This window comes from Bos indicus, chromosome 13, assembly GCF_029378745.1.
Source record: "Bos indicus isolate NIAB-ARS_2022 breed Sahiwal x Tharparkar chromosome 13, NIAB-ARS_B.indTharparkar_mat_pri_1.0, whole genome shotgun sequence".
In the NCBI taxonomy this organism is placed as follows: domain Eukaryota; kingdom Metazoa; phylum Chordata; class Mammalia; order Artiodactyla; family Bovidae; genus Bos; species Bos indicus.
This window is the reverse complement of record NC_091772.1, coordinates 7,515,323-7,535,118: the sequence shown is the minus strand read 5'-3', so window position 1 is coordinate 7,535,118 and position 19,796 is coordinate 7,515,323. Positions and strand designations below refer to the sequence as shown.

The 19,796-nt window shown below is 40.2% G+C and overlaps 1 protein-coding gene across 2 annotated transcripts in view; it reads right to left on the bottom strand.

Annotated features, from left to right (window-relative positions):
• The window catches only part of MACROD2 (mono-ADP ribosylhydrolase 2), a 2,314,515-nt gene that overhangs the window by 2,203,320 nt on the left and 91,399 nt on the right, over positions 1–19,796 (bottom strand). For both annotated transcript variants that reach the window (XM_070800713.1, XM_070800712.1), the window contains exon 3: positions 5,088–5,195. In XM_070800713.1, the coding sequence (XP_070656814.1) occupies positions 5,088–5,195 (108 nt within the window). The remainder of the gene's footprint in view (positions 1–5,087; positions 5,196–19,796) is intronic.

The following is a 19,796-nucleotide window of genomic DNA, read 5'->3' as shown; positions in this document are numbered from 1 at the left end:
ATGCAAAGAAATAGAGGAAAATAGAATGTGAAAGACTAGAGATCTCTTCAAGAAAATTATAGATACCCAGGGAACATTTCATGCAAAGATGGGCACAATAAAACAGAAATGGTATGGACCTAACAGAAGCAGAAGATATTAAGAAGAGGTGGAAAGAATACACAGAACTATACAAAAAAGATCTTTATGACCCAGATAATTATGATGGTGTGATCACTCATCTAGAGCCAGACATCCTGGAGTGCGAAGTCAAGTGGGCCTTAGCAAACATCACTCTGAACAATGCTAGTGGAGGCGACAGAATTCCAGCTGAGCTATTTCAAAGCCTAAAAGATGATGCTGTGAAAGTGCTACATTCAATATGCTTGCAAATTTGGAAATCTTACCAGTGGCCACAGGACTGGAAAAGGTCAGTTTTCATTACAATCCCAAAGAAAGGCAATGCCAAAGAGTGTTCAAACTACTGAACAATTGCCATCTCACACACTAGCAAAGTAATGCTCAAAATTCTCTAAGCTAGGCTTCAATAGTACATGAACTGAAAACTTCCAGATGTTCAAGTTGTATGTAGAAAAAGTAGAGGAACTAGAGATCAAGTTGCCAATATCTGTTGGATCACAGGAAAAGCAACAGAATTCCAGAAAAACATCTACTTCTGCTTCACTGACTACGCTAAAGCCTTTGACTGTGTGAATCACAACAAACTGTGGAAAATTCTTAAAGAGACGGGAATATCAGACCACCTTACCTGCCTCCTGAGAAACCTGTATGCAGCTCAAGAAGCAACAGTTAGAATGGGACATGAAACAATGGACTGGTTCAAAATTGGGAAGGAAATATATACATCAAGGCTGTATACAGTCACCCTACTATTTAACTTATATGCAGAGTACATCATGTGAAATGCCAACCTGGATGAAGCACAAACTGGAATCAAGAAAAATCAATAACCTCAGATACACCAATGATACCACCCTTAAGGCAAAAAGCAAAGAGGAACTAAAGACTGTCTTGATGAAAGTAAAAGAGGAGAGTAAAAAAGCTGGCTTAAAACTCAACATTCCAAAAACAAAGATCACGGCATGCTGTCCCATCATTTCATGGCAAATAGATGAGGAAACAATGGAAACAGTGACTGACTTTATTTTCCTGGGCTCAAAAATCACTGCAGATGGTGACTGCAGCCATGAAATTTAAAGACACTTGTTCCTTGGAAGAAAAGCTATGACCAACCTAGACAGCAGATTAAAAAGCAGAGACATTACTTGGTCAACAAAGGTCTGTCTAGTCAAAGCTATGGTTTTTCCAGTAGTCAGGTATGGCTGTGAGAGTTGGACTATAAAGAAAGCTGAGCATTGAAGAATTGATGCTTTTGAACTGTGGTGTTGGAGAAGACTCTTGAGAGTCCTTGGACTGCAAGGAGACCCAACCAGTCCATCCTAAAGGAGATCAGTCCTGGGTGTTCATTGGTGGGACTGATGTTGAAGCTGAAACTCCAATACTTTGGCCACCTGATGTGAAAAGCTGACTCATTTGAAAAGACCATGATGCTGGGAAAGAATGAAGGCGGGCGGAGAAGGGGACAACAGAGGATGAGATGGTTGGATGGCATCACCGACTCAATGGGCAAGAGTTTGAGTAAACTCCGGGAGTTGGTGATGAACAGGAAAGCCTAGCATCCATGGGATTGAAAAGAGTTGAACACGACTGAGCAACTGAACTGCAAGATTGAAGTTTGGAAAGTACCTGGTTGGGAATAAGTTTTAAATATCAAATCATTTCATTCATGACAACCAGGCGTTCCAATGCACTAATACAGACACGGGAAGAGAACTTTACAAGGTGGAAAGTGATGACGCGCTGCTTTGGCAGCTTGACTGGGCAAACAGCCTCCCACTCCCCTCTCACCAGAGGCAACTCTGGAGTTTCCTGCCATGTCGCCTTGTTCACCTGAAAGTCAACAGCTGTTCCTCTCCTGACACACCAGGCAAACAAAGCAGCACAGCAGAAAGCTGTAAATAAAGTCATTAGGCTGTGCATTTGGCATCTCTTTGCATGTACCTAAGAACTTCCTGATGAGGCCGTCCTTGGGAGATGCAGAGCATGGCCAAACTATAATTACCTCAGCCAGAGAGGTAAGCCAACAGTGCCAAATGCTTTTAGGAGTTGCTGCCTGCCTTTGTATAAATTTGTCAAACTCTTGTATACGATGTGACAGCTATAAAAAAAATTATACAAGCAAGGACAAAGAATCAAAAGTGTAATGGGATGTTTTCCTGTTAATGATGCTTTCTCTTTAGCACCATTTTATTTCACTAAAATTATTTTTATTTCTTGATCAAATAGTTTTTCTTAAATGAGCCAAATTGTGTTCACTGTTTCAAGTCCCCATTGTTGAATGTGCTATGGGTCAAAGGTGCTATAAACTCTATTGTGTAGTTCAATTTAACAAATACATATGACCAGGTGTTTATTAAGAACATAAAGACAAGACACTACTTTGAGAGATTATACCACAAGTGGAAAAAACACCAGTCGATAGCCTCAACGGGGAGATAAATGAGTATACAGTTAACAAAACTCAAGGAAAACCATGATTACTAGTATTATTAAGTATGCTATCAAGGCAAATTCAATGTTATGTTAATAACAAGAAAGAAAAAACTCATGAGAGTAGTCTTAAGGCATTTAAGGAAATAAATGTCAACAACTGTACTCCATATGGCAGAACTGGGATCAACGACTGGAAATTACAACAATACAGAGGACAGCCAGTGATGTACAGATAGTGTGAAACTGTTAGTCAGTCGTGTCCAACTCTTTGCGACCGATGGACTATAAGCCCGCCAGGCTCCTCTGTCCATGGAATTCTCCAGGCAACAATACTGGAGTGGGTTGCCTATTTCCTTCTCCAGGGGATCTCCTGACCCAGGGATCAAATCTAGGTCTTTCACATTTTTCACATTGCAGGCAGATTCTTTACTGTCTCAGCCACCAGGGAAGTCCCAATGTATGTGTGTGTGTGTATATATATATATATATTTAATTAAATAATTAATTTCTTTAAATTAAAGCTCACATTTATGGAATTTAGGGCACACACCAAGGAACGTTCCTACTATGTTGTTTGACTTTACACATCACCAGAGTGAAACCTGAGACAACAGGGAGCTCTCCAACTAACTTGTGTATTCCTGGAAAGCAAGGTCTGTCAAGAAATTAACCCCCACCCTTCTGTGTTATGGAAAACAGCTTACTGCAAAGAGCTAGTCTTCCCCATATGACTGAGATAAAACTCCCAATGACCCTTGTATGCTATGACAAGACCAAGGCACAGACTCTCCAAATTCCCATTCTTTGTCTCATAAATGATTTGCTAAACTATCTGTCCCCATCAACCATTCTGCTTGATCAATGCCTGTTAACCAGACTTGACCAAACTTTATTCAGGCTTCTTTCCTTCCTCCAAGCCCCTGAACTTTGACCTACCCTTGAGCAATGGAAGGTGAACAACCCCTCTTTAATGACCCCTTCCAAAATAAGCTGGCCTCAAGGAAAAATGTTCCCTGATCAACTGTCCAATCATGCCACCCACATCCAAAGTTCATGCCTCTCTGTAAAAAAAAAAAGTCCTTTTCTGCTTGAACTTTGAGATGCTTGCTTGCTTATCTCATAGTCAAAGTGGTTCTTCCTATCGCAATATTCTTCCTCCTCCTACTGAGATAAGTCTCCACCCCTTATTGTAATAATCTTTTTGAATAATGCTTCTCTTTACCTAAGTCTGCATTTGGTTTTAAACCTTTTAACTTGCAAAGAGCCTAACTTTACAGAACACAAATTAAAATTATGAAATATCCAATTATTGATATTTATTTTTATAGAATCACAAACATTATATATTTCTTCATATACAGTCACATGGTAAAATATATAAAAGATACAGACCACTATAAAATAAATTAAAATTTAACATTAATTGTTATTTCCCAATGTTTGAAACCCCAAATTATAAGATTAATCATAAAATAAACTATTAAAAACAAACATGAATAGTTGAAACCAAGCAACAGAGTTTGGAAACTACAAAAATAATTTCTTTATATTTTATTTCTGTCTGGTGTAGATCAAACATCTCTTTACAAAGTCAAAAGAAGGAAAAGCTTAATGAACTTGCTTTTATGTTGGCCAACTATTAACTGAAGCATTAAATCAACAATAATACAGCTGCTAAAGTTCTTTCTAAGGAACTTTCTGCAACAACCTGTTACTTTTCCAGGGGTCCAGTACCCTAGTTACAACTCAGTATGGATACCATGTAGAGTTAGCACATTGACTGCAGCACGTACATAAAACAAACGCTCAGTGTCTTTAATACATGACATCTCTATCTCTGGAAGGGTATTTTTTCTTAAACATTTGTATTCCTATTTATGAAAAAATATTTTTAAACAATAAATATTTTGTATTGCAAGTAGATGGGGTACAGGGTCCCCGGAGAAAGAGAACCAGGCATGACTTTCTTGACTTTAAAGAAGTCATCTCTGGCCTAGGTCATTTTGTGATCTAAGCCTGGGTACCGTCGCTTGCCCTTGAACACATCTCAGTAATTACTGATCTTACCGCAGGTGAAGGAATGCAGGAACAAAGGAGAAACAGTCAAGAAACAACAGTTGAGCAGTAAAACAGAGTCCTAGTTCCTCCTTAAGGGATACAGATAACAATTTAAATGTGAGTTAGGCAGGAACAAAGACCCACATCCAGGTGGAGCATGGAAAGATGATAACGACCTTTTCTGACTTCAACCAACTAAAACTGGGGCTCTGTCAACCTTTGCCCCAGCTCTAGGCTGAATTCTCCTCTGCTCAAGCCCCTTCATGAGTATGCAAGTATCCTTAGCATAAAAATTCCCCAATCTTACTGTTCTGGGAAACACTGCTTTGGAAAAGATCCCCAGCATTCTTCTTGCTGCAAGTAATAAATCTTTCTTTCTCCCAATTTGTGGCCTTTTGGCCTGATAACCACCAAGACGTGAACCCAGATTTAGGGCAACAGTATAACAAATACATCACAAAATATCAACTACTCACCCGCATTGACTATAGCATCCACCTCTAGCAATGTGATGTCACCTCTATACAGAGAAACTTTCTCACTCAAACTTTTCTTCCCATGTGATGGTTCCTGAGTATTTTCTTCTGTAATAAAGAAGGAATGTATATTAATAGTAATATTCTTAATTTAATAAAGACAATTTTAATACAAGAGCCAATACGGGTCACACTCTGACACATTAGATAAATGGAAATAAATGTGTAACTATTACCAGGAATGTGGTCTATTCTCTATTTATCAAGTATTCCTCAATACAAAATGCAGTTATCATATATATAATAGGCATTCAATAAATTTCAGTTCAGTTCAGTTCAGTCGCTCAGTTGTGTCCGACTCTTTGTGACCGCAGGGACTGCAGCACGCCAGGCCTCCCTGTCCATCACCAACTCCTGGAATCCACCCAAACCCATGTGCATCAAGTCGATGATGCCATCCAACCATCCCATCTTCTGTTGTCCCCTTCTCCTCCCACCTTCAATCTTTCCCAGCATCAGGGTCTTTTCCAATGAGTCAGCTCTTTGCATCAGGTGGCCAAAGTACTGGAGTTTCAGCTTCAACATAAGTCCTTCCAATGAACACCCAGGACTGATTTCCTTTAGGATGGACTGGTTGGCTCTCCCTGCAGTCCAAGGGACTCTCAAGGGTCTTCTCCAACATCACAGTTCAAAAGCATAAATTCTTCAGTGCTCAGCTTTCTTATAGTCAAACTCTCATATCCATACATGACCACTGGAAAAACCATAACCCTGACTAGCCCTGTTATATTGGTCAACAAAATGTTCAATTCTTGCTATTAACATTATAAAGATATGAATTTTAAGACGTAATTATGTACTAATGGTTTCACAAGAATATGAGAACAAAATGTGCAAACTACCAACAAAATAATGAACAAGTTTATTTATATTTTGTTCAAGTTACCCAAAAAGCATCCTTGTAAAGAACATTTACTCAGAACAAAAAAATGTAGTTTCCACTCTTTGCTATGTAACAAGCTATCCCTTGGAATGGTAGGGATCAAGAACCCAGGACGGTGTGAAACATCTCCTTTATCAAATTCTATAAACCTTTCACTCTAGAGGGCGCTGCTACATTTAAAATAGAAAAAGTTCTGTCCTGCACACAACAGTCAGCATGCTGGTATATTTAAAACAAGCCAGACATTACCTTCTAAAACCTGATATATTTTTAATGTTTTACAGCAGTACGATAATTTGTATTTTCATGTATTTTAAACAAATAATATTAAAATGTATTAAACAAAGCTATATAAAGTCAATGTTTTAAAATACATTGAAATGCTACATATAAAAAGTTTTCTAATATATTTTTAGGAAAGATGATTTCTAAATTCAAGTGTTTTTAACTATTTATGAATATGGGCAACTGTTTCAAGGGGGGAGGTAATGCTATTGATTCACAAAGACACTGTCAAATAAGCATGAAATTTTGAGGTATGTAGTGGATTAGAGGTGGTAGCTTCAGTTCAGTTCAGTTCAGTCGCTCAGTCCTGTCCGACTCTTCGTGACCCCATGAATCGCAGCACGCCAGGCCTCCCTGTCCATCACAAACTCCCGGAGTTCACTCAGACTCACGTCCGTCGAGTCAGGGATGCCATCCAGCCATCTCATCCTCTGGCGTCCCCTTCTCCTCCTGCCCCCAATCCCTCCCAGCATCAGAGTCTTTTCCAATGAGTCAACTCTTCACATGAGGTGGCCAAAGTACTGGAGTTTCAGCTTTAGCATCATTCTCTCCAAAGAAATCCCAGGGCTGATCTCCTTCAGAATGGACTGGTTGGATCTCCCTGCAGTCCGAGGGACTCTCAAGAGTCTTCTCCAACACCACAGTTCAAAAGCATCAATTCTTTGGTGCTCAGCCTTCTTCACAGTCCAACTCTCACATCCATACATGACCACAGGAAAAACCATAGCCTTGACTAGATGAACCTTTGTTGGCAAAGTAATGTCTCTGCTTTTGAATATGCTATCTAGGTTGGTCATAACTTTCCTTCCAAGGAGTAAGCATCTTTTAATTTCATGGCTGCAGTCACTATCTGCAGTGATTTTGGAGCCCAGAAAAACAAAGTCTGACACTGTTTCCACTGTTTCCCCATCTATTTCCCATGAAGTGATGGGACCGGATGCCATGATCTTCATTTTCTGAATGTTGAGCTTTAAGCCAACTTTTTCACTCTCCACTTTCACTTTCATCAAGAGGCTTTTGAGTTCCTCTTCACTTTCTGCCATAAGGGTGGTGTCATCTGCATATCTGAGGTTATTGATATTTCTCCCGGCAATCTTGATTCCAGCTTGTGCTTCTTCCAGTCCAGCGTTTCTCATGATGTACTCTGCATATAAGTTAAATAAGCAGGGTGACGGCATACAACCTTGACGTACTCCTTTTCCTATTTGGAACCAGTCTGTTGTTCCATGTCCAGTTCTAACTATTGCTTCCTGAGCTGCATACAGATTTCTCAAGAGGCAGATCAGGTGGTCTGGTATTCCCATCTCTTTCAGAATTTTCCACAGTTTACTGTGATCCACACAGTCAAAGGCTTTGGCATAGTCAATAAAGCAGAAATAGATGTTTTTCTGGAACTCTTTTGCTTTTTCCATGATCCAGCGGATGTTGGCAATTTGATCTCTGGTTTCTCTGCCTTTTCTAAAACCAGCTTGAACATCAGGAAGTTCACGGTTCACATATTGCGGAAGCCTGGCTTGGAGAATTTTGAGCATTACTTTACTAGCGTGTGAGATGAGTGCAATTGTGCGGTAGTTTGAGCATTCTTTGGCATTGCCTTTCTTTGGGATTGGAATGAAAACTGATCTTTTCCAGTCCTGTGACCAAAAGCCACTTAAATCATCTCTGAGCTCCAATAACCAAAGAAAAAATTGGCCAAGACTAAGGTAACCAATCGGTGGCCATAAAAGTGATCTTTCCTGTCTTCATCTCCAAAGCATCCCCTTCTTTGCAACCAGTTCTCTCCTTAAAGGATTCTAATGAATTATTCATTAGTGATGGTATGCATGCATGCTCAGTCGCTCAGTCACGTCTGACTCTTTGCAACCCCACCAGGCTCCACTGTCTGTGGAATTTTTCAGGCAAGAATACTGGAATGGGTTGCCATTTCCTTCCCCAGGGGATCTTCCCAACTCAGAGATTGAACCTGTGTCTCCTGCATCTCCTGCACTGGCAGGTAGATCTTTACCACTGAGCCACCAGGGAAGCCCCTTGTTGGTGGTAGTAATACTAATAATGATAAGTAGGAGAATAATGTGGGAGAACTGTATGTTAAAACAACAGAGAAAGATTTCAGAAGACTTCAAAATAAAAAACCCTTACAGCTGACTTGACCACCTCAGGGAATCCTAGAGTGCTATTTTCCTGAGTCAGGTAAAGAGGAAGAGCTCAGGCTTTTCTACCAGACTGTTCAAATCTTGGTTCTACCAATTAACAAAGGGGTGACCTTGGGTAAGTTATCTATTTTTGCCATGCTTCAGTTCATAAATTACTGGCTCCTTTACAATGAACATGAGCTCATCACTTAGAACTAATGTTCTAAGTAATGTTTGAATATTTGGTCCACAGTAAGCTCTCAATTTTTCATTCAGAAAACTAAGATCATGGCATCTGGTCCCATTACTTCATGGCAAATAGATGGGGAAACAGTGACAGACTTTATTTTGGGGGGCTTCAGAATCACTGCAGATGAGGACTGCAGCCATGAAATTAAAAGACGCTTGCACCTTGGAAGAAAATTTATGACCAACCTAGACAGCACATTAAAAAGCAGAGACATTACTTTGCCAACAAAGGTCTGTCTAGTCAAAGCTATGGTTTTCCTAGTAGTCATCTATGGATGTGAGAGTTGGACTATAAAGAAAGCTGAGTGCCAAAGAATTGATGCTTTTGAACTGTGGTGTTGGAGAAGACTCTTGAGAGTCCCTTGGACTGCAAGGAGATCCAACCAGTCCATCCTAAAGGAAATCAGTCCTGAATATTCACTGGAAGGACTGATGCTGAAGCTCTAATACTTTGGCCACCTGATGCAAAGAGCTGACTCACTGGAAAAGACCCTGATGTTTGGAAAGATTGAAGGCGGGAGGAGAAGGGGACAACAGAGGATGAGATGGTTGGATGACATCACCCACTCAATGGACATGAGTTTGAGTGAACTCCGGGAGTTGGTGATGGACAGGGAGGCCTGGCGTGCTGCAGTTCATGGGGTCATAAAGAGTCAGACATGACTGAGTGACTGGATTGAACCGAACTGAACTGAAGCTCTCAATATACATTCCCTTTTTTAACAAAGGTTTTACCAAGGTGACAAGTATTATTTCAGCATCCATATTCAAAATGCCACACTAGTTTTTAACAATTTTCAATATTTATTATTATTATTCCTTACCAGTGAAAGAGAAAAATTTTTGTTTGTGCTCTTATAATCTGTCAATGCCTGGCTCAATGACAAAGACTAAGTCACAAGACCCTGAGTTCCATGACCAATGAGCTTCTATTTTTACCACTTTTATCAAACTAGAAAGTTCTAATTCCCAATTAAAGATCATTAGATGATAATAAATATTAATATTTGGTAGTTCTGTCAGAAAATTCTGGGTATGTGGACTACTGAGAACCTAGATATTATAAAGACTTCTCACCAATGATGAGTTTCAAAGTTCCATCAGGCATTAAATTGATAACCATATCACAAATGAAAGCAGAAAGATGGATTGTTTCAACTTGGGAGACACGGTAAACAGATTCCTAACCTAGTTGCATTTAATTGTAAAAAGTATTTCATTTTCTTATGAAGCATTATGTCTATAATACTGCATGTACAGTAATGTGACTTTAAAAGATATATGGAAATAAATCATGTATTTTTCCCAAAACAAGAATTATATTAGAAAACATCAAAGTTTAAACCATTTATACCACAGTTCAGTTTTCTTAAAAGAAATCCTAATCTCTCAACTGCAAACTGTAAAATGGTAATATTTTTTGTTTGTTTGTTTATTTTTTTTATTTTATTTTTAAACTTTACATAATTGTATTAGTTTTGCCAAATATCAAAATGAATCCGCCACAGGTATACATGTGTTCCCCATCCTGAACCCTCCTCCCTCCTCCCTCCCCATACCATCCCTCTGGGCCGTCCTAGTGCAACAGCCCCAAGCATCCAGCATCGTGCATCGAACCTGGACTGGCAACTCGTTTCCTACATGATATTTTACATGTTTCATTGCCATTCTCCCAAATCTTCCCACCCTCTCCCTCTCCCACAGAGTCCATAAGACTGTTCTATACATCAGTGTCTCTTTTGCTGTCTCGTACACCGGGTTATTGTTACCCTCTTTCTAAATTCCATATATATGCGTTAGTATACTGTATTTATGTTTTTCCTTCTGGCTTACTTCACTCTGTATAATAGGCTCCAGTTTCATCCACCTCATTAGAACTGATTCAAATGTATTCTTTTTAATGGCTGAGTGATACTCCATTGTGTATATGTACCACAGCTTTCTTATCCATTCACCTGCTGATGGACATCTAGGTTGCTTCCATGTCCTAAAATTTCAAACAATTCAACATCTTTAATACATACACTGCTATGACATGTCATTCAATAAGGTACTCAAAATGGTTTTATCAGAATTATCAGAATCATGAAGGAATATTTTTATCTCTCTTTCATTTTAAAATTCACATGAGCATCTTTTTTCTTCAAAGCCAGTACACTTGCTGCCCAACTCTTCTCATAGTATATCAAAAAGGCATAAATGTACTGGAAAACTGTAATTTGATAGTATTAATAATTATCAGTATTTCCTCCAACAATAAACCAAAACCAAATGGCATATTTTTGACTACCTACTGCTCTCTGTAAATCCAACACTATAAATTGCCACTACAGGCCACATCTTTCATTTGAATATTTAATAGCAATGTACTACCTTCGTTTTCACCCAGCTGTGTTCCATCAGCGCTGATTCCAATGTGTCTTTTCCCATATCCTGGGTTGTTTTTTTTTAATATAAATTTATTTATTTTAATTGGAGGCTAATTACTTTACAATACTGTATTGGTTTTGCCATACATCAACATGAATCCGCCACGGGTGTACACGTGTTCCCCATCCTGAACCCCTCTCCCACCTCCCTCCCCATCCCATCCCTCAGGGTCATCTCAGTGCACCAGCCCCAAGCATTCTGTATCATGCCTCCAACCTGGACTGGCGATTCGTTTCATATATGATATTATACATGTTTCAATGCCATTCTCCCAAATCATCCCACCCTTACCCTCTCCCTGGGTTTTCAGTAATAAACAGGACAGAAAATTGTCAAGTATTGCTCCCCCACAGACATTCTTTATGTACACGAAGCACTGACTTACGTCGTGTTCCTCACAGGCTTTCACCAACTGAAAGCTGAAATATCTGTTCAGTGTGCACATATAAGAGTTGCTGCTCTTCCAGACTGTATTCTATTGATATTATGCATATTAAAAAAAAAAAAAAAACAGGTTTTATACAGGAACTACAGCAATAAGGGAAAAGAGATCTCAATATAGAACTGGGCTCAATTCCCAATACAGCAAATACAAGTGGAGATCTATAGCCAAGAAGCGGAGTGGGGATCAGTGGGAAGAAAATTACTATCACTAAGGGGAAACTTTACAGGGTGAGGGAAGATTTTGGTTAAACAGACACAATTCTTGCTGAAGAATTGTCAGGTAGTGAGATATCATCACTTCATGGGAAACAGATGGGGAAACAATGGAAACAGTGGCAGACTTTATTTTGGGGGGCTCCAAAATCACTGCAGATAGTGACTGCAGCCATGAAATTAAAAGACGCTTACTCCTTGGGAGGAAAGTTATGACCAACCTAGATAGCATATTCAAAAGCAGAGACATTACTTTGAAAACAAAGGTCCGTCTAGTCAAGGCTATGGTTTTTCCTGTGGTCATGTATGGATGTGAGAGTTGGACTGTGAAGAAGGCTGAGCACCAAAGAATTGATGCTTTTGAACTGTGGTGTTGGAGAAGATTCTTGAGAGTCCCTCGGACTGCAGGGAGATCCAACCAGTCCATTCTGAAGGAGATCAGCCCTGGGATTTCTTTGGAGAGAATGATGCTAAAGCTGAAACTCCAGTACTTTGGCCACCTCATGCAAAGAGTTGACTCATTGGAAAAGACTCTGATGCTGGGAGGGATTGGGGGCAGGAGGAGAAGGGGACGCCAGAGGATGAGATGGCTGGATGGCATCACTGACTCGATGGATGTGAGTCTGAGTGAACTCCGGGAGTTTGTGATGGACAGGGAGGCCTGGCGTGCTGCGATTCATGGGGTCGCAAAGAGTCGGACACAACTGAGTGACTGAACTGAACTGAGATATCATTTAGGGTATTGGGTGAGGAGCGAGGGGAACAGAATTTTATTAGACATGAAGGGTGACCAGGATGGAAAATTCTCTCTAAACTGATAAAGCAGTATTCTTATGAAAATTGGACAATGTAAGTTTGGCAAGGATGGGGTCTAGAAAAAAACGGTTTGAGGGAATCTGACTTGTGTTAGTCGCTCAGTCATGTCCGACTACTTGTGACCCGGTAGACTGTAGCCCACCGGGCTTCTCTGTCCATAGAATTCTCCAGGCAGGAATACTGGATCGGGTAGCCATTCCCAACTCCAAGGGATCTTCCCTACCCAGGTATCGAAACTGGATCTCCTGCATTGCAGGCAGATTCTTCACTGTCTGAGCCACCAGGGAAGGAAGCCCTGTTTAGTCAAGGAACCTGACTAAAGTTAAGCTAAGGAAGAGAGTTTCTGTCAGTCCCTGCTCTTATCTGAAGAAAGAGACATTCTTCTTTGAACAAAGTAAGTCCATTTGTCATTAGGTTGCCTTTTGTCCTTTAAGGACTGTCTGAACTATTAGTTGACGCTTGGTTAAGTAGAGGATATTTGCGAGGTGGCACAAGCAGTCAGGCATTTAATCAGGAGAATTTCTATGAAAAGAAAAGGAAAAACAAAGATAATTGATTGGCACATACTATAAAACTAGTTTCTGCGTCCAGAGGGAAGACAGTTGAGAATGTCTTGAGAATGAGATGATGGGCTTGAATCATCTTTTGCAGTTTGAATGTCCTTAGTGATGGCATTGGGTGTTTCAGCAGACTTCCTGAATGGCCCTCACAATAGCAAGCATGAAAGTTGTACAACATACATGATCTGTTGTGGTGATTTCTTTGAAGTTTATATCAGGTCACCAGCTTCAGCTTGCAGGGCTCCAGAAAAGGGAAAGGTTTAGTTCTCAATGAGGCCAAATCAGGAGGAGGGTAGAAAAATTGGAAATATTTTGGAGAGTTGTAGCCAGACACTGGAAGAAACTAGACAATTGACAGCATATGTAAGACAATCAGCAACACTGGAATTTAATAACCCACAAGGGTACGCTACAGTTTTCCACTGAAACATAAAATATTTCTGTACAGTCAACCTGGCTCCCATCCCCCATTTTTATTCTTGTTTACAAAATAAGTCTGGTCTCATTAGATTTAGCCTGATTATTTACAGAAGTGCAGCAAAAATGATCATTGACCACTTAGGCCTTTCAGGTTTGCTTTGCTGGAACTTTTCATAAAGAATCTCAAATCAGATTTTTGAAAGCCTCTCAAGGCTAGATGGCAAATAGATGGGCAAACAATGGAAACAGTGGCAGACTTTATTTTCTTGGGCTCCAAAATCACTGCAGATGGTGACTGCAGCCATGAAATTAAAAGACACTTACTCCTTGGTAGAAAAGTTATGACCAACCTAGACAGCATACTAAAAAGCAGAGACATTACTTTGTCAACAAAGGTCTGTCTAGTCAAGGCTATGGTTTTTCCTGTGGTCATGTATGGATGTGAGAGTTGGACCATAAGGAAAGCTGAGTGCTGAAGAACTGATGCTTTTAAACTGTGGTGTTGGAGAAGACTCATGTGAGTCCCTTGGACTGCAAGGAGATCCAACCAGTCCATCCTAAAGGAAATCAGTCCTGAATGTTCACTGGAAGGACTGATGCTGAAGCTGAAGCTCCAGTACTCTGGCCACCTGATGGGAAGAAATGACTCATTGAAAAAGACCCTGATGCTAGGCAAGATTGAAGGCAGGAAGAGACGGGGATGACAGAGGATGAGATGGTTGAATGGCATCATAGACTCGATGGAGATGAGTCTGAGCAAGCTCTGGGACTTGGTGATGGATAGGGAAGTCTGGCGTGGGGCAGTCCATGGGGGTCACAGAAGTCAGACACGACTGAGTGACTGAACTGAACTGAACAAGGCTTGGAAACCAGTCTAAGAACTAACCACCAAATTTAACCTGTAATGCCTACAAATTTGGGTAAATTCCTCTCTTCTAAAGGCTCCCAGAATATTCTATGGTCCCTGGGTTTCCCAGGAAGTGACCTTTCTTCCTCATCTGTAAAGCTGAGAAATCTATAAACCATGTGCCAGGCTGGTTTCTCCAAAGGGCTCTGTAAGCACTGGCTCTATAAAACAAATCTTAGTTCCTTACAACTGTCTCATAATGTGAGATATGACATCTTTGAGATTCTCATTCTCAAATACAGTATTCCAGCCAAAGTCCATCCAACTAATTTTTCCAATTATGTCCTGTCACAAGGAAAACAGATTCCTATTGAACTTACACAAATAATGTCACTGTCATGAAAATAAGAATACTCAGTAGAGATTCTGAATTCTGAAGAGATCAAGTAGGGAGAAAAGATAAAAGTTTCATTTTTATTTACAAAAGTATAATCGACTAAATTGCCATGAGTTATAGACAGCTTGAGAAAAGATAAAAAAAGAGTTCCTTAACTAAAACATTAAAGAACCAGCAATGTTACAAAGCAATAATCATAAAAATCAAAATCCTTCTTTATTAGTTCATTCAGTCCCATGTAACTGATTCTTTCTTCCCCCTGGCATTATTTAATGTATTAGAACAACTACAACAAACTCACTTTTACTTCATTAACTCAATATCTATATTAACTAATCTTATATACTGAGATCTATTTCTGAATTCTCTGTTCTGTTCTACTAAACATTCTTTTTACTACACTCTTTTCTTCTTCATGTAATGGATTTTTGTTCTGCTAGACCTTGGGTGAGTTTTTTTTGGCTTTTTTTAACCAGTCAGCTTCTCCATTAGTACCAGAAATCCTTACTCAATCCAGAGGTATAGTCTCCATGTTATTTAAGCAATAGTGCCCTCAGAAGCTGTACCCCAAAGTAGTTGTCACAGTTCTTTTCATGGATTTCTGAAACAGCCACTTTTTTTGTTAAAGACAACACACTTTTGCCTGTAAATGACTACAAGAGCTTTCAAGGAAGAATCACAGTAAAACAAAAATTATCTGTGGATGATAAAAGACTTAAAACATTGTCAAAGGTCTGAGGAGAATTTATTATAAAAAAATTTTATACAATTGAGAAGAGAATATTTATTTCTACGACATACAATGTTCAAATAACTCAAATTAGGGAGAGAAGGACTATGGGTTTGGGATTAGCAGAGGCAAACTATTACATATAGAATGGATAAACAACACGGTCTTACTATATTCAGCACAAGGAACTATATTCAATATCCTATTACAAACCAAAATGGAAAAGTATATGAAAAAGAATATGTTGTTGTCCAGTCACCCAGTCGTGTTCAACTCTTTGTGACCGCATGGACTGCAGCACGCAGGCCTGCCTGTCCCTCACTATCTCCTGAAGCCTGCCCAAGTTCATGTCCGCTGCATCAGTGATGACATCCAGCCATCTCATACTCCGACGTCCTCTTCTCTTTCTGCCCTCAATCTTTCCCAGCAACAGGGACTTTTCCAATGAGTCAGCTCTTCGCATCAGATGACCAAAATACTGAAATTTCAGCTTCAGCATCAGTCCCTCCAATGAATGTTTGGGACTGATTTTCTTTAGGATTGACTGGTTTGATTCCCTTGCAGTTCACGGGCTTTCAGGAGTCTTACCCAGCACCACAGTTCAAAGGCATCAACTCTTCAGCTCTCTGCCTTCTTTATGTTCCAGTTCTCACAACCGTATGTGACAACTGGAAAGATCATAGCCTTGACTATACGGATCTTCGTCAGCAGAGTAACGTCTCTGCTTTTCAACACACTGTCTAGGTTTGTCACAGCTTCCCTGCCAAGAAGCAATCGTCGTCTGATTTCACGGCTGCAGTCACCATACACAGTGATTTTAGAGCCAAGAAGAGGAAATCTGTCACTGCTTCCACCTTTTCCCTCTATCTGCCATGAAGTAATGGGGCCAGATGCCATGATCTTAGTTTTTTTAGTATTTAGTTTTAAGCTGACTCTTTCACTCTTCTCCTTCACCCTCATCAAGAGGCTCTTCAGTTCCTCTTCACTTTCTGACATTAGGGTGGTACCATCTGCATATCTGAGGTTGTTAATGTTTCTCCCACCTATCTTGATTCCAGCCTGTAACTCATCCAACCCAGCATTTCTCATGATGTGCTCAGTGTATCAACAAACAGGGTGACAGCAGACAGCCCTGCCATACTCCTTTCTCAATCTTGAACCAATCAGTTGTTCCATACAGGGTTCTGACTGTTGCTTCTTGACCCACATACAGGTTTCTCAGGAGACAGGTAAGATGGTCTAGTATTCCCATCTCTTTAAGAGCTTTGCACAGGGGGGAGGAGCCAAGATGGTGGAGGAGTAGGACGGGGAGAACACTTTCTCCCCCACAAATTCATCAAAAGAGCATTTAAACGTCGAGTAAATTCCACAAAACAACTTCTGAATGCCGCCAGAGGACATCAGGCACCCAGAAAAGCAACCCAACTCTTCGAAAGGAGGTAGGAAAAAATATTAAAAACAAAAAAAAAGAGACAAAAGAGGGAGGGACGGAGTTCCGTCCCGGGAAGGGAATCTTAAAAAGAGAGAAGTTTCCAAACATCAGGAAACCTTCTCACTGCCGAATCTGCGCCGAGCTTTGGAAGCACAGAGGGCAATATAACAGGGAGAAAAAATAAATAAACAATTTAAAACTCGCAGATTGCGAGCCCTATGGTAACTCCCCCAGCAGAGAAGCAGCGCAGACGCCTGCATCCGCCATTAGCAAGCCGGGGCTGGGCAGGGAGGCGCGGCGCGGGCTGCATCGCTGAGAGTAAGAATCTGGCCTGAATACCCTGAGCGCTATCTGAGCGAAATAATTTGGGCTAGCAAACCAGACTGTGGGATACCTACCACGCGAAAAGCCAGCCCTAACCTAAGACCGCCAGGCCCGCGCACGGAACAAAGGACTGAACAGAGATAGCCGGCTGCAGACCTTGCCCCTCCGGTGACAGGCAGCCAGAGCCGGAAGAGGGCAATCGCAGCCCCAGAGAGACATTATCTATTAAACTGTAAGCAGGCTTCTTTGCTAACTAAAACTTCTTGGGGGTCTGGACGGTCAACATCTGCCTGAGAAGGTGCGCCGGTTTTACATCCAGATATCCGAGTGGCGGGGAGGCGATAAGTCGCAGCATTGGCGCTCGCCTGGGAAGAGCAAATTGGCGCTCGGACCTGGGAAGAGCACAAAACGCAGGCCCAACTGAGTCTGCGCCTCTGAGGACTACCCGAGTGCCTGAACCTGAGCGGCTTGGACCTGGGAGGTGCATGCAGCCCAGGGCCAGCCTCGGATTGTTCCCGGCGGAACAACCTAGAGTCCGAGCAGTGTGGACAGGGAGGCTACACGCGCCGTGAGCGGGGGCAGACCCAGGGTGGCTGAGGCACTGCGAGCCCACGCCAGTGTTATTTGTTTGCAGCATCCCTCCCTCCCTCCCCACAGCGCGACTGAACAAGTAAGCCTAAAAAAAAAAAAAAAAAAAGTGTCCTCCACCGTGCCCTTTGAGTCAGGGTGGAAACCAGATACTGAAGAGACTAGCAAACAGAAGAAGATATAACAGAGGGAAACGCCTTGGAAGCTACAGGCAATAGATCAAAACCCTGTGGTTACTACGGACTACATAGGAAGGGGCCTATAGATCTTGAGAAATATAAATCTGACCAAGGAACTAGCCAAAAATGAACTGAACCCACAACACCCACAAAAAAAAAAAACCCAAAAAAGCCCTAGATATATTTTTATTATTTTTACGATCATTCTTTCTTTTTTTTTTTTTAATAAAAAAAAAAAAAAAATTTAAGTCCTCTATTGTTCCTTTAATTTTCACTTTTATAACCTATTACTTTGCAAAAAAAAAAAAAGACCCTATTTTTTTTCTTCTTCAGCAAACTTCATATATATATATTTTATAATTTTTTGACCTTGTTTTTTTTTTGTTTGTTTTTTTCTTCTTTTCTTTAACACTGTATTTTTGAAATTCCAAACTCTACTCTAGATTTTTAATTTTCGCTTTTTGGTATATGTTATCAATTTTGTACCTATAGTTTTTTTTTATATAATTTCTGTGACTTTTTTTTTTTTTTTCTTCTTCTTCTCTGTTTCTTTCTCTTCTTCTTTTATATAACATTGTATATCTGAAATTCCAAACTTTACTCTAGATTTTTAATTTATGCTTTTTGGTATTTGATATCAATTTTGTACCTGTATTTTCTTTATAATTTTTGTGACATTGTTCGTATTTGTTTGTTTGTTTTCTCTCTTTATTTTTCTTCTTCTTTTTTTTTTTTTTAACATTGTATTTTTGAAATTCCAAACTCTACTCTAGATTTTTAATTTTTGCTTTCTGGTATTAGTTATCAATTTTGTACCTGTACTTTCTTTATAATTTTTGCGACCTTGTTTGTTTTTGTTTGTTCGTTTTTTCTTTCTTTTCCTTCTTCTTTTCTTTAACATCGTATTTTTGAAATTCCAAACTGTACTCTAGATTTTTAATTTTCGCTTTCTGGTATTAGTTATCAATTTTGTACCTGTACTTTCTTTATAATTTTCACGACCTTGTTTGTTTTTGTTTGTTCGTTCTTTCTCTCTTTCTTTTCCTTCTTCTTTTCTTTAACATCGTATTTTTGAAATTCCAAACTCTACTCTAGATTTTTAATTTTTGCTTTTATGTATTTGTTACCAATTTTGTACCTTTAAGGACCCAATCTTCAGGACCCATTTTTCACTAGGGAGTGAGATTACTGGCTTGACTGCTCTCTCTCCCTTTGGACCCTCCTTTTTCTCCACCAGGTCGCCTGTGTCTCCTCCCTAACCCCTCTCTACTCTACCCAACTCTGTGAATTTCTGTGTGTTCCAGACGGTGGAGAACACTTAGGGAACTGATTACTGGCTGGATCTGTCTCCCTCCTTTTCATTCCCCCCTTTTATCCTTCTGGCCACCTCTGTTACCTTCCTCCTTCTTCTCTTCTCTGTATAACCCCGTGAACATCTCTGAGTGGTCCAGTTGTGGAGTGCACATAAGGAAGTGACTACTGGCTAGCCCACTCTCTCCACTATTGATTCACCTCATCTCATTTGGGTCACCTCTAACTCCCTCCTCCCTCTTCTCTTCTCCATGTAACCCTGTGAACCTCTCTGAGTGACCCTCACTGTAGAGAAACTTATCATCTTTAATGTAGATGTTTTATCAGTGGTGCTGTATAGAAGGAGAAGTTTTGAAACTACTGTAAAAATAAGACCGATAATCGGAAGCAGGAGACTTAAGTCCAAACC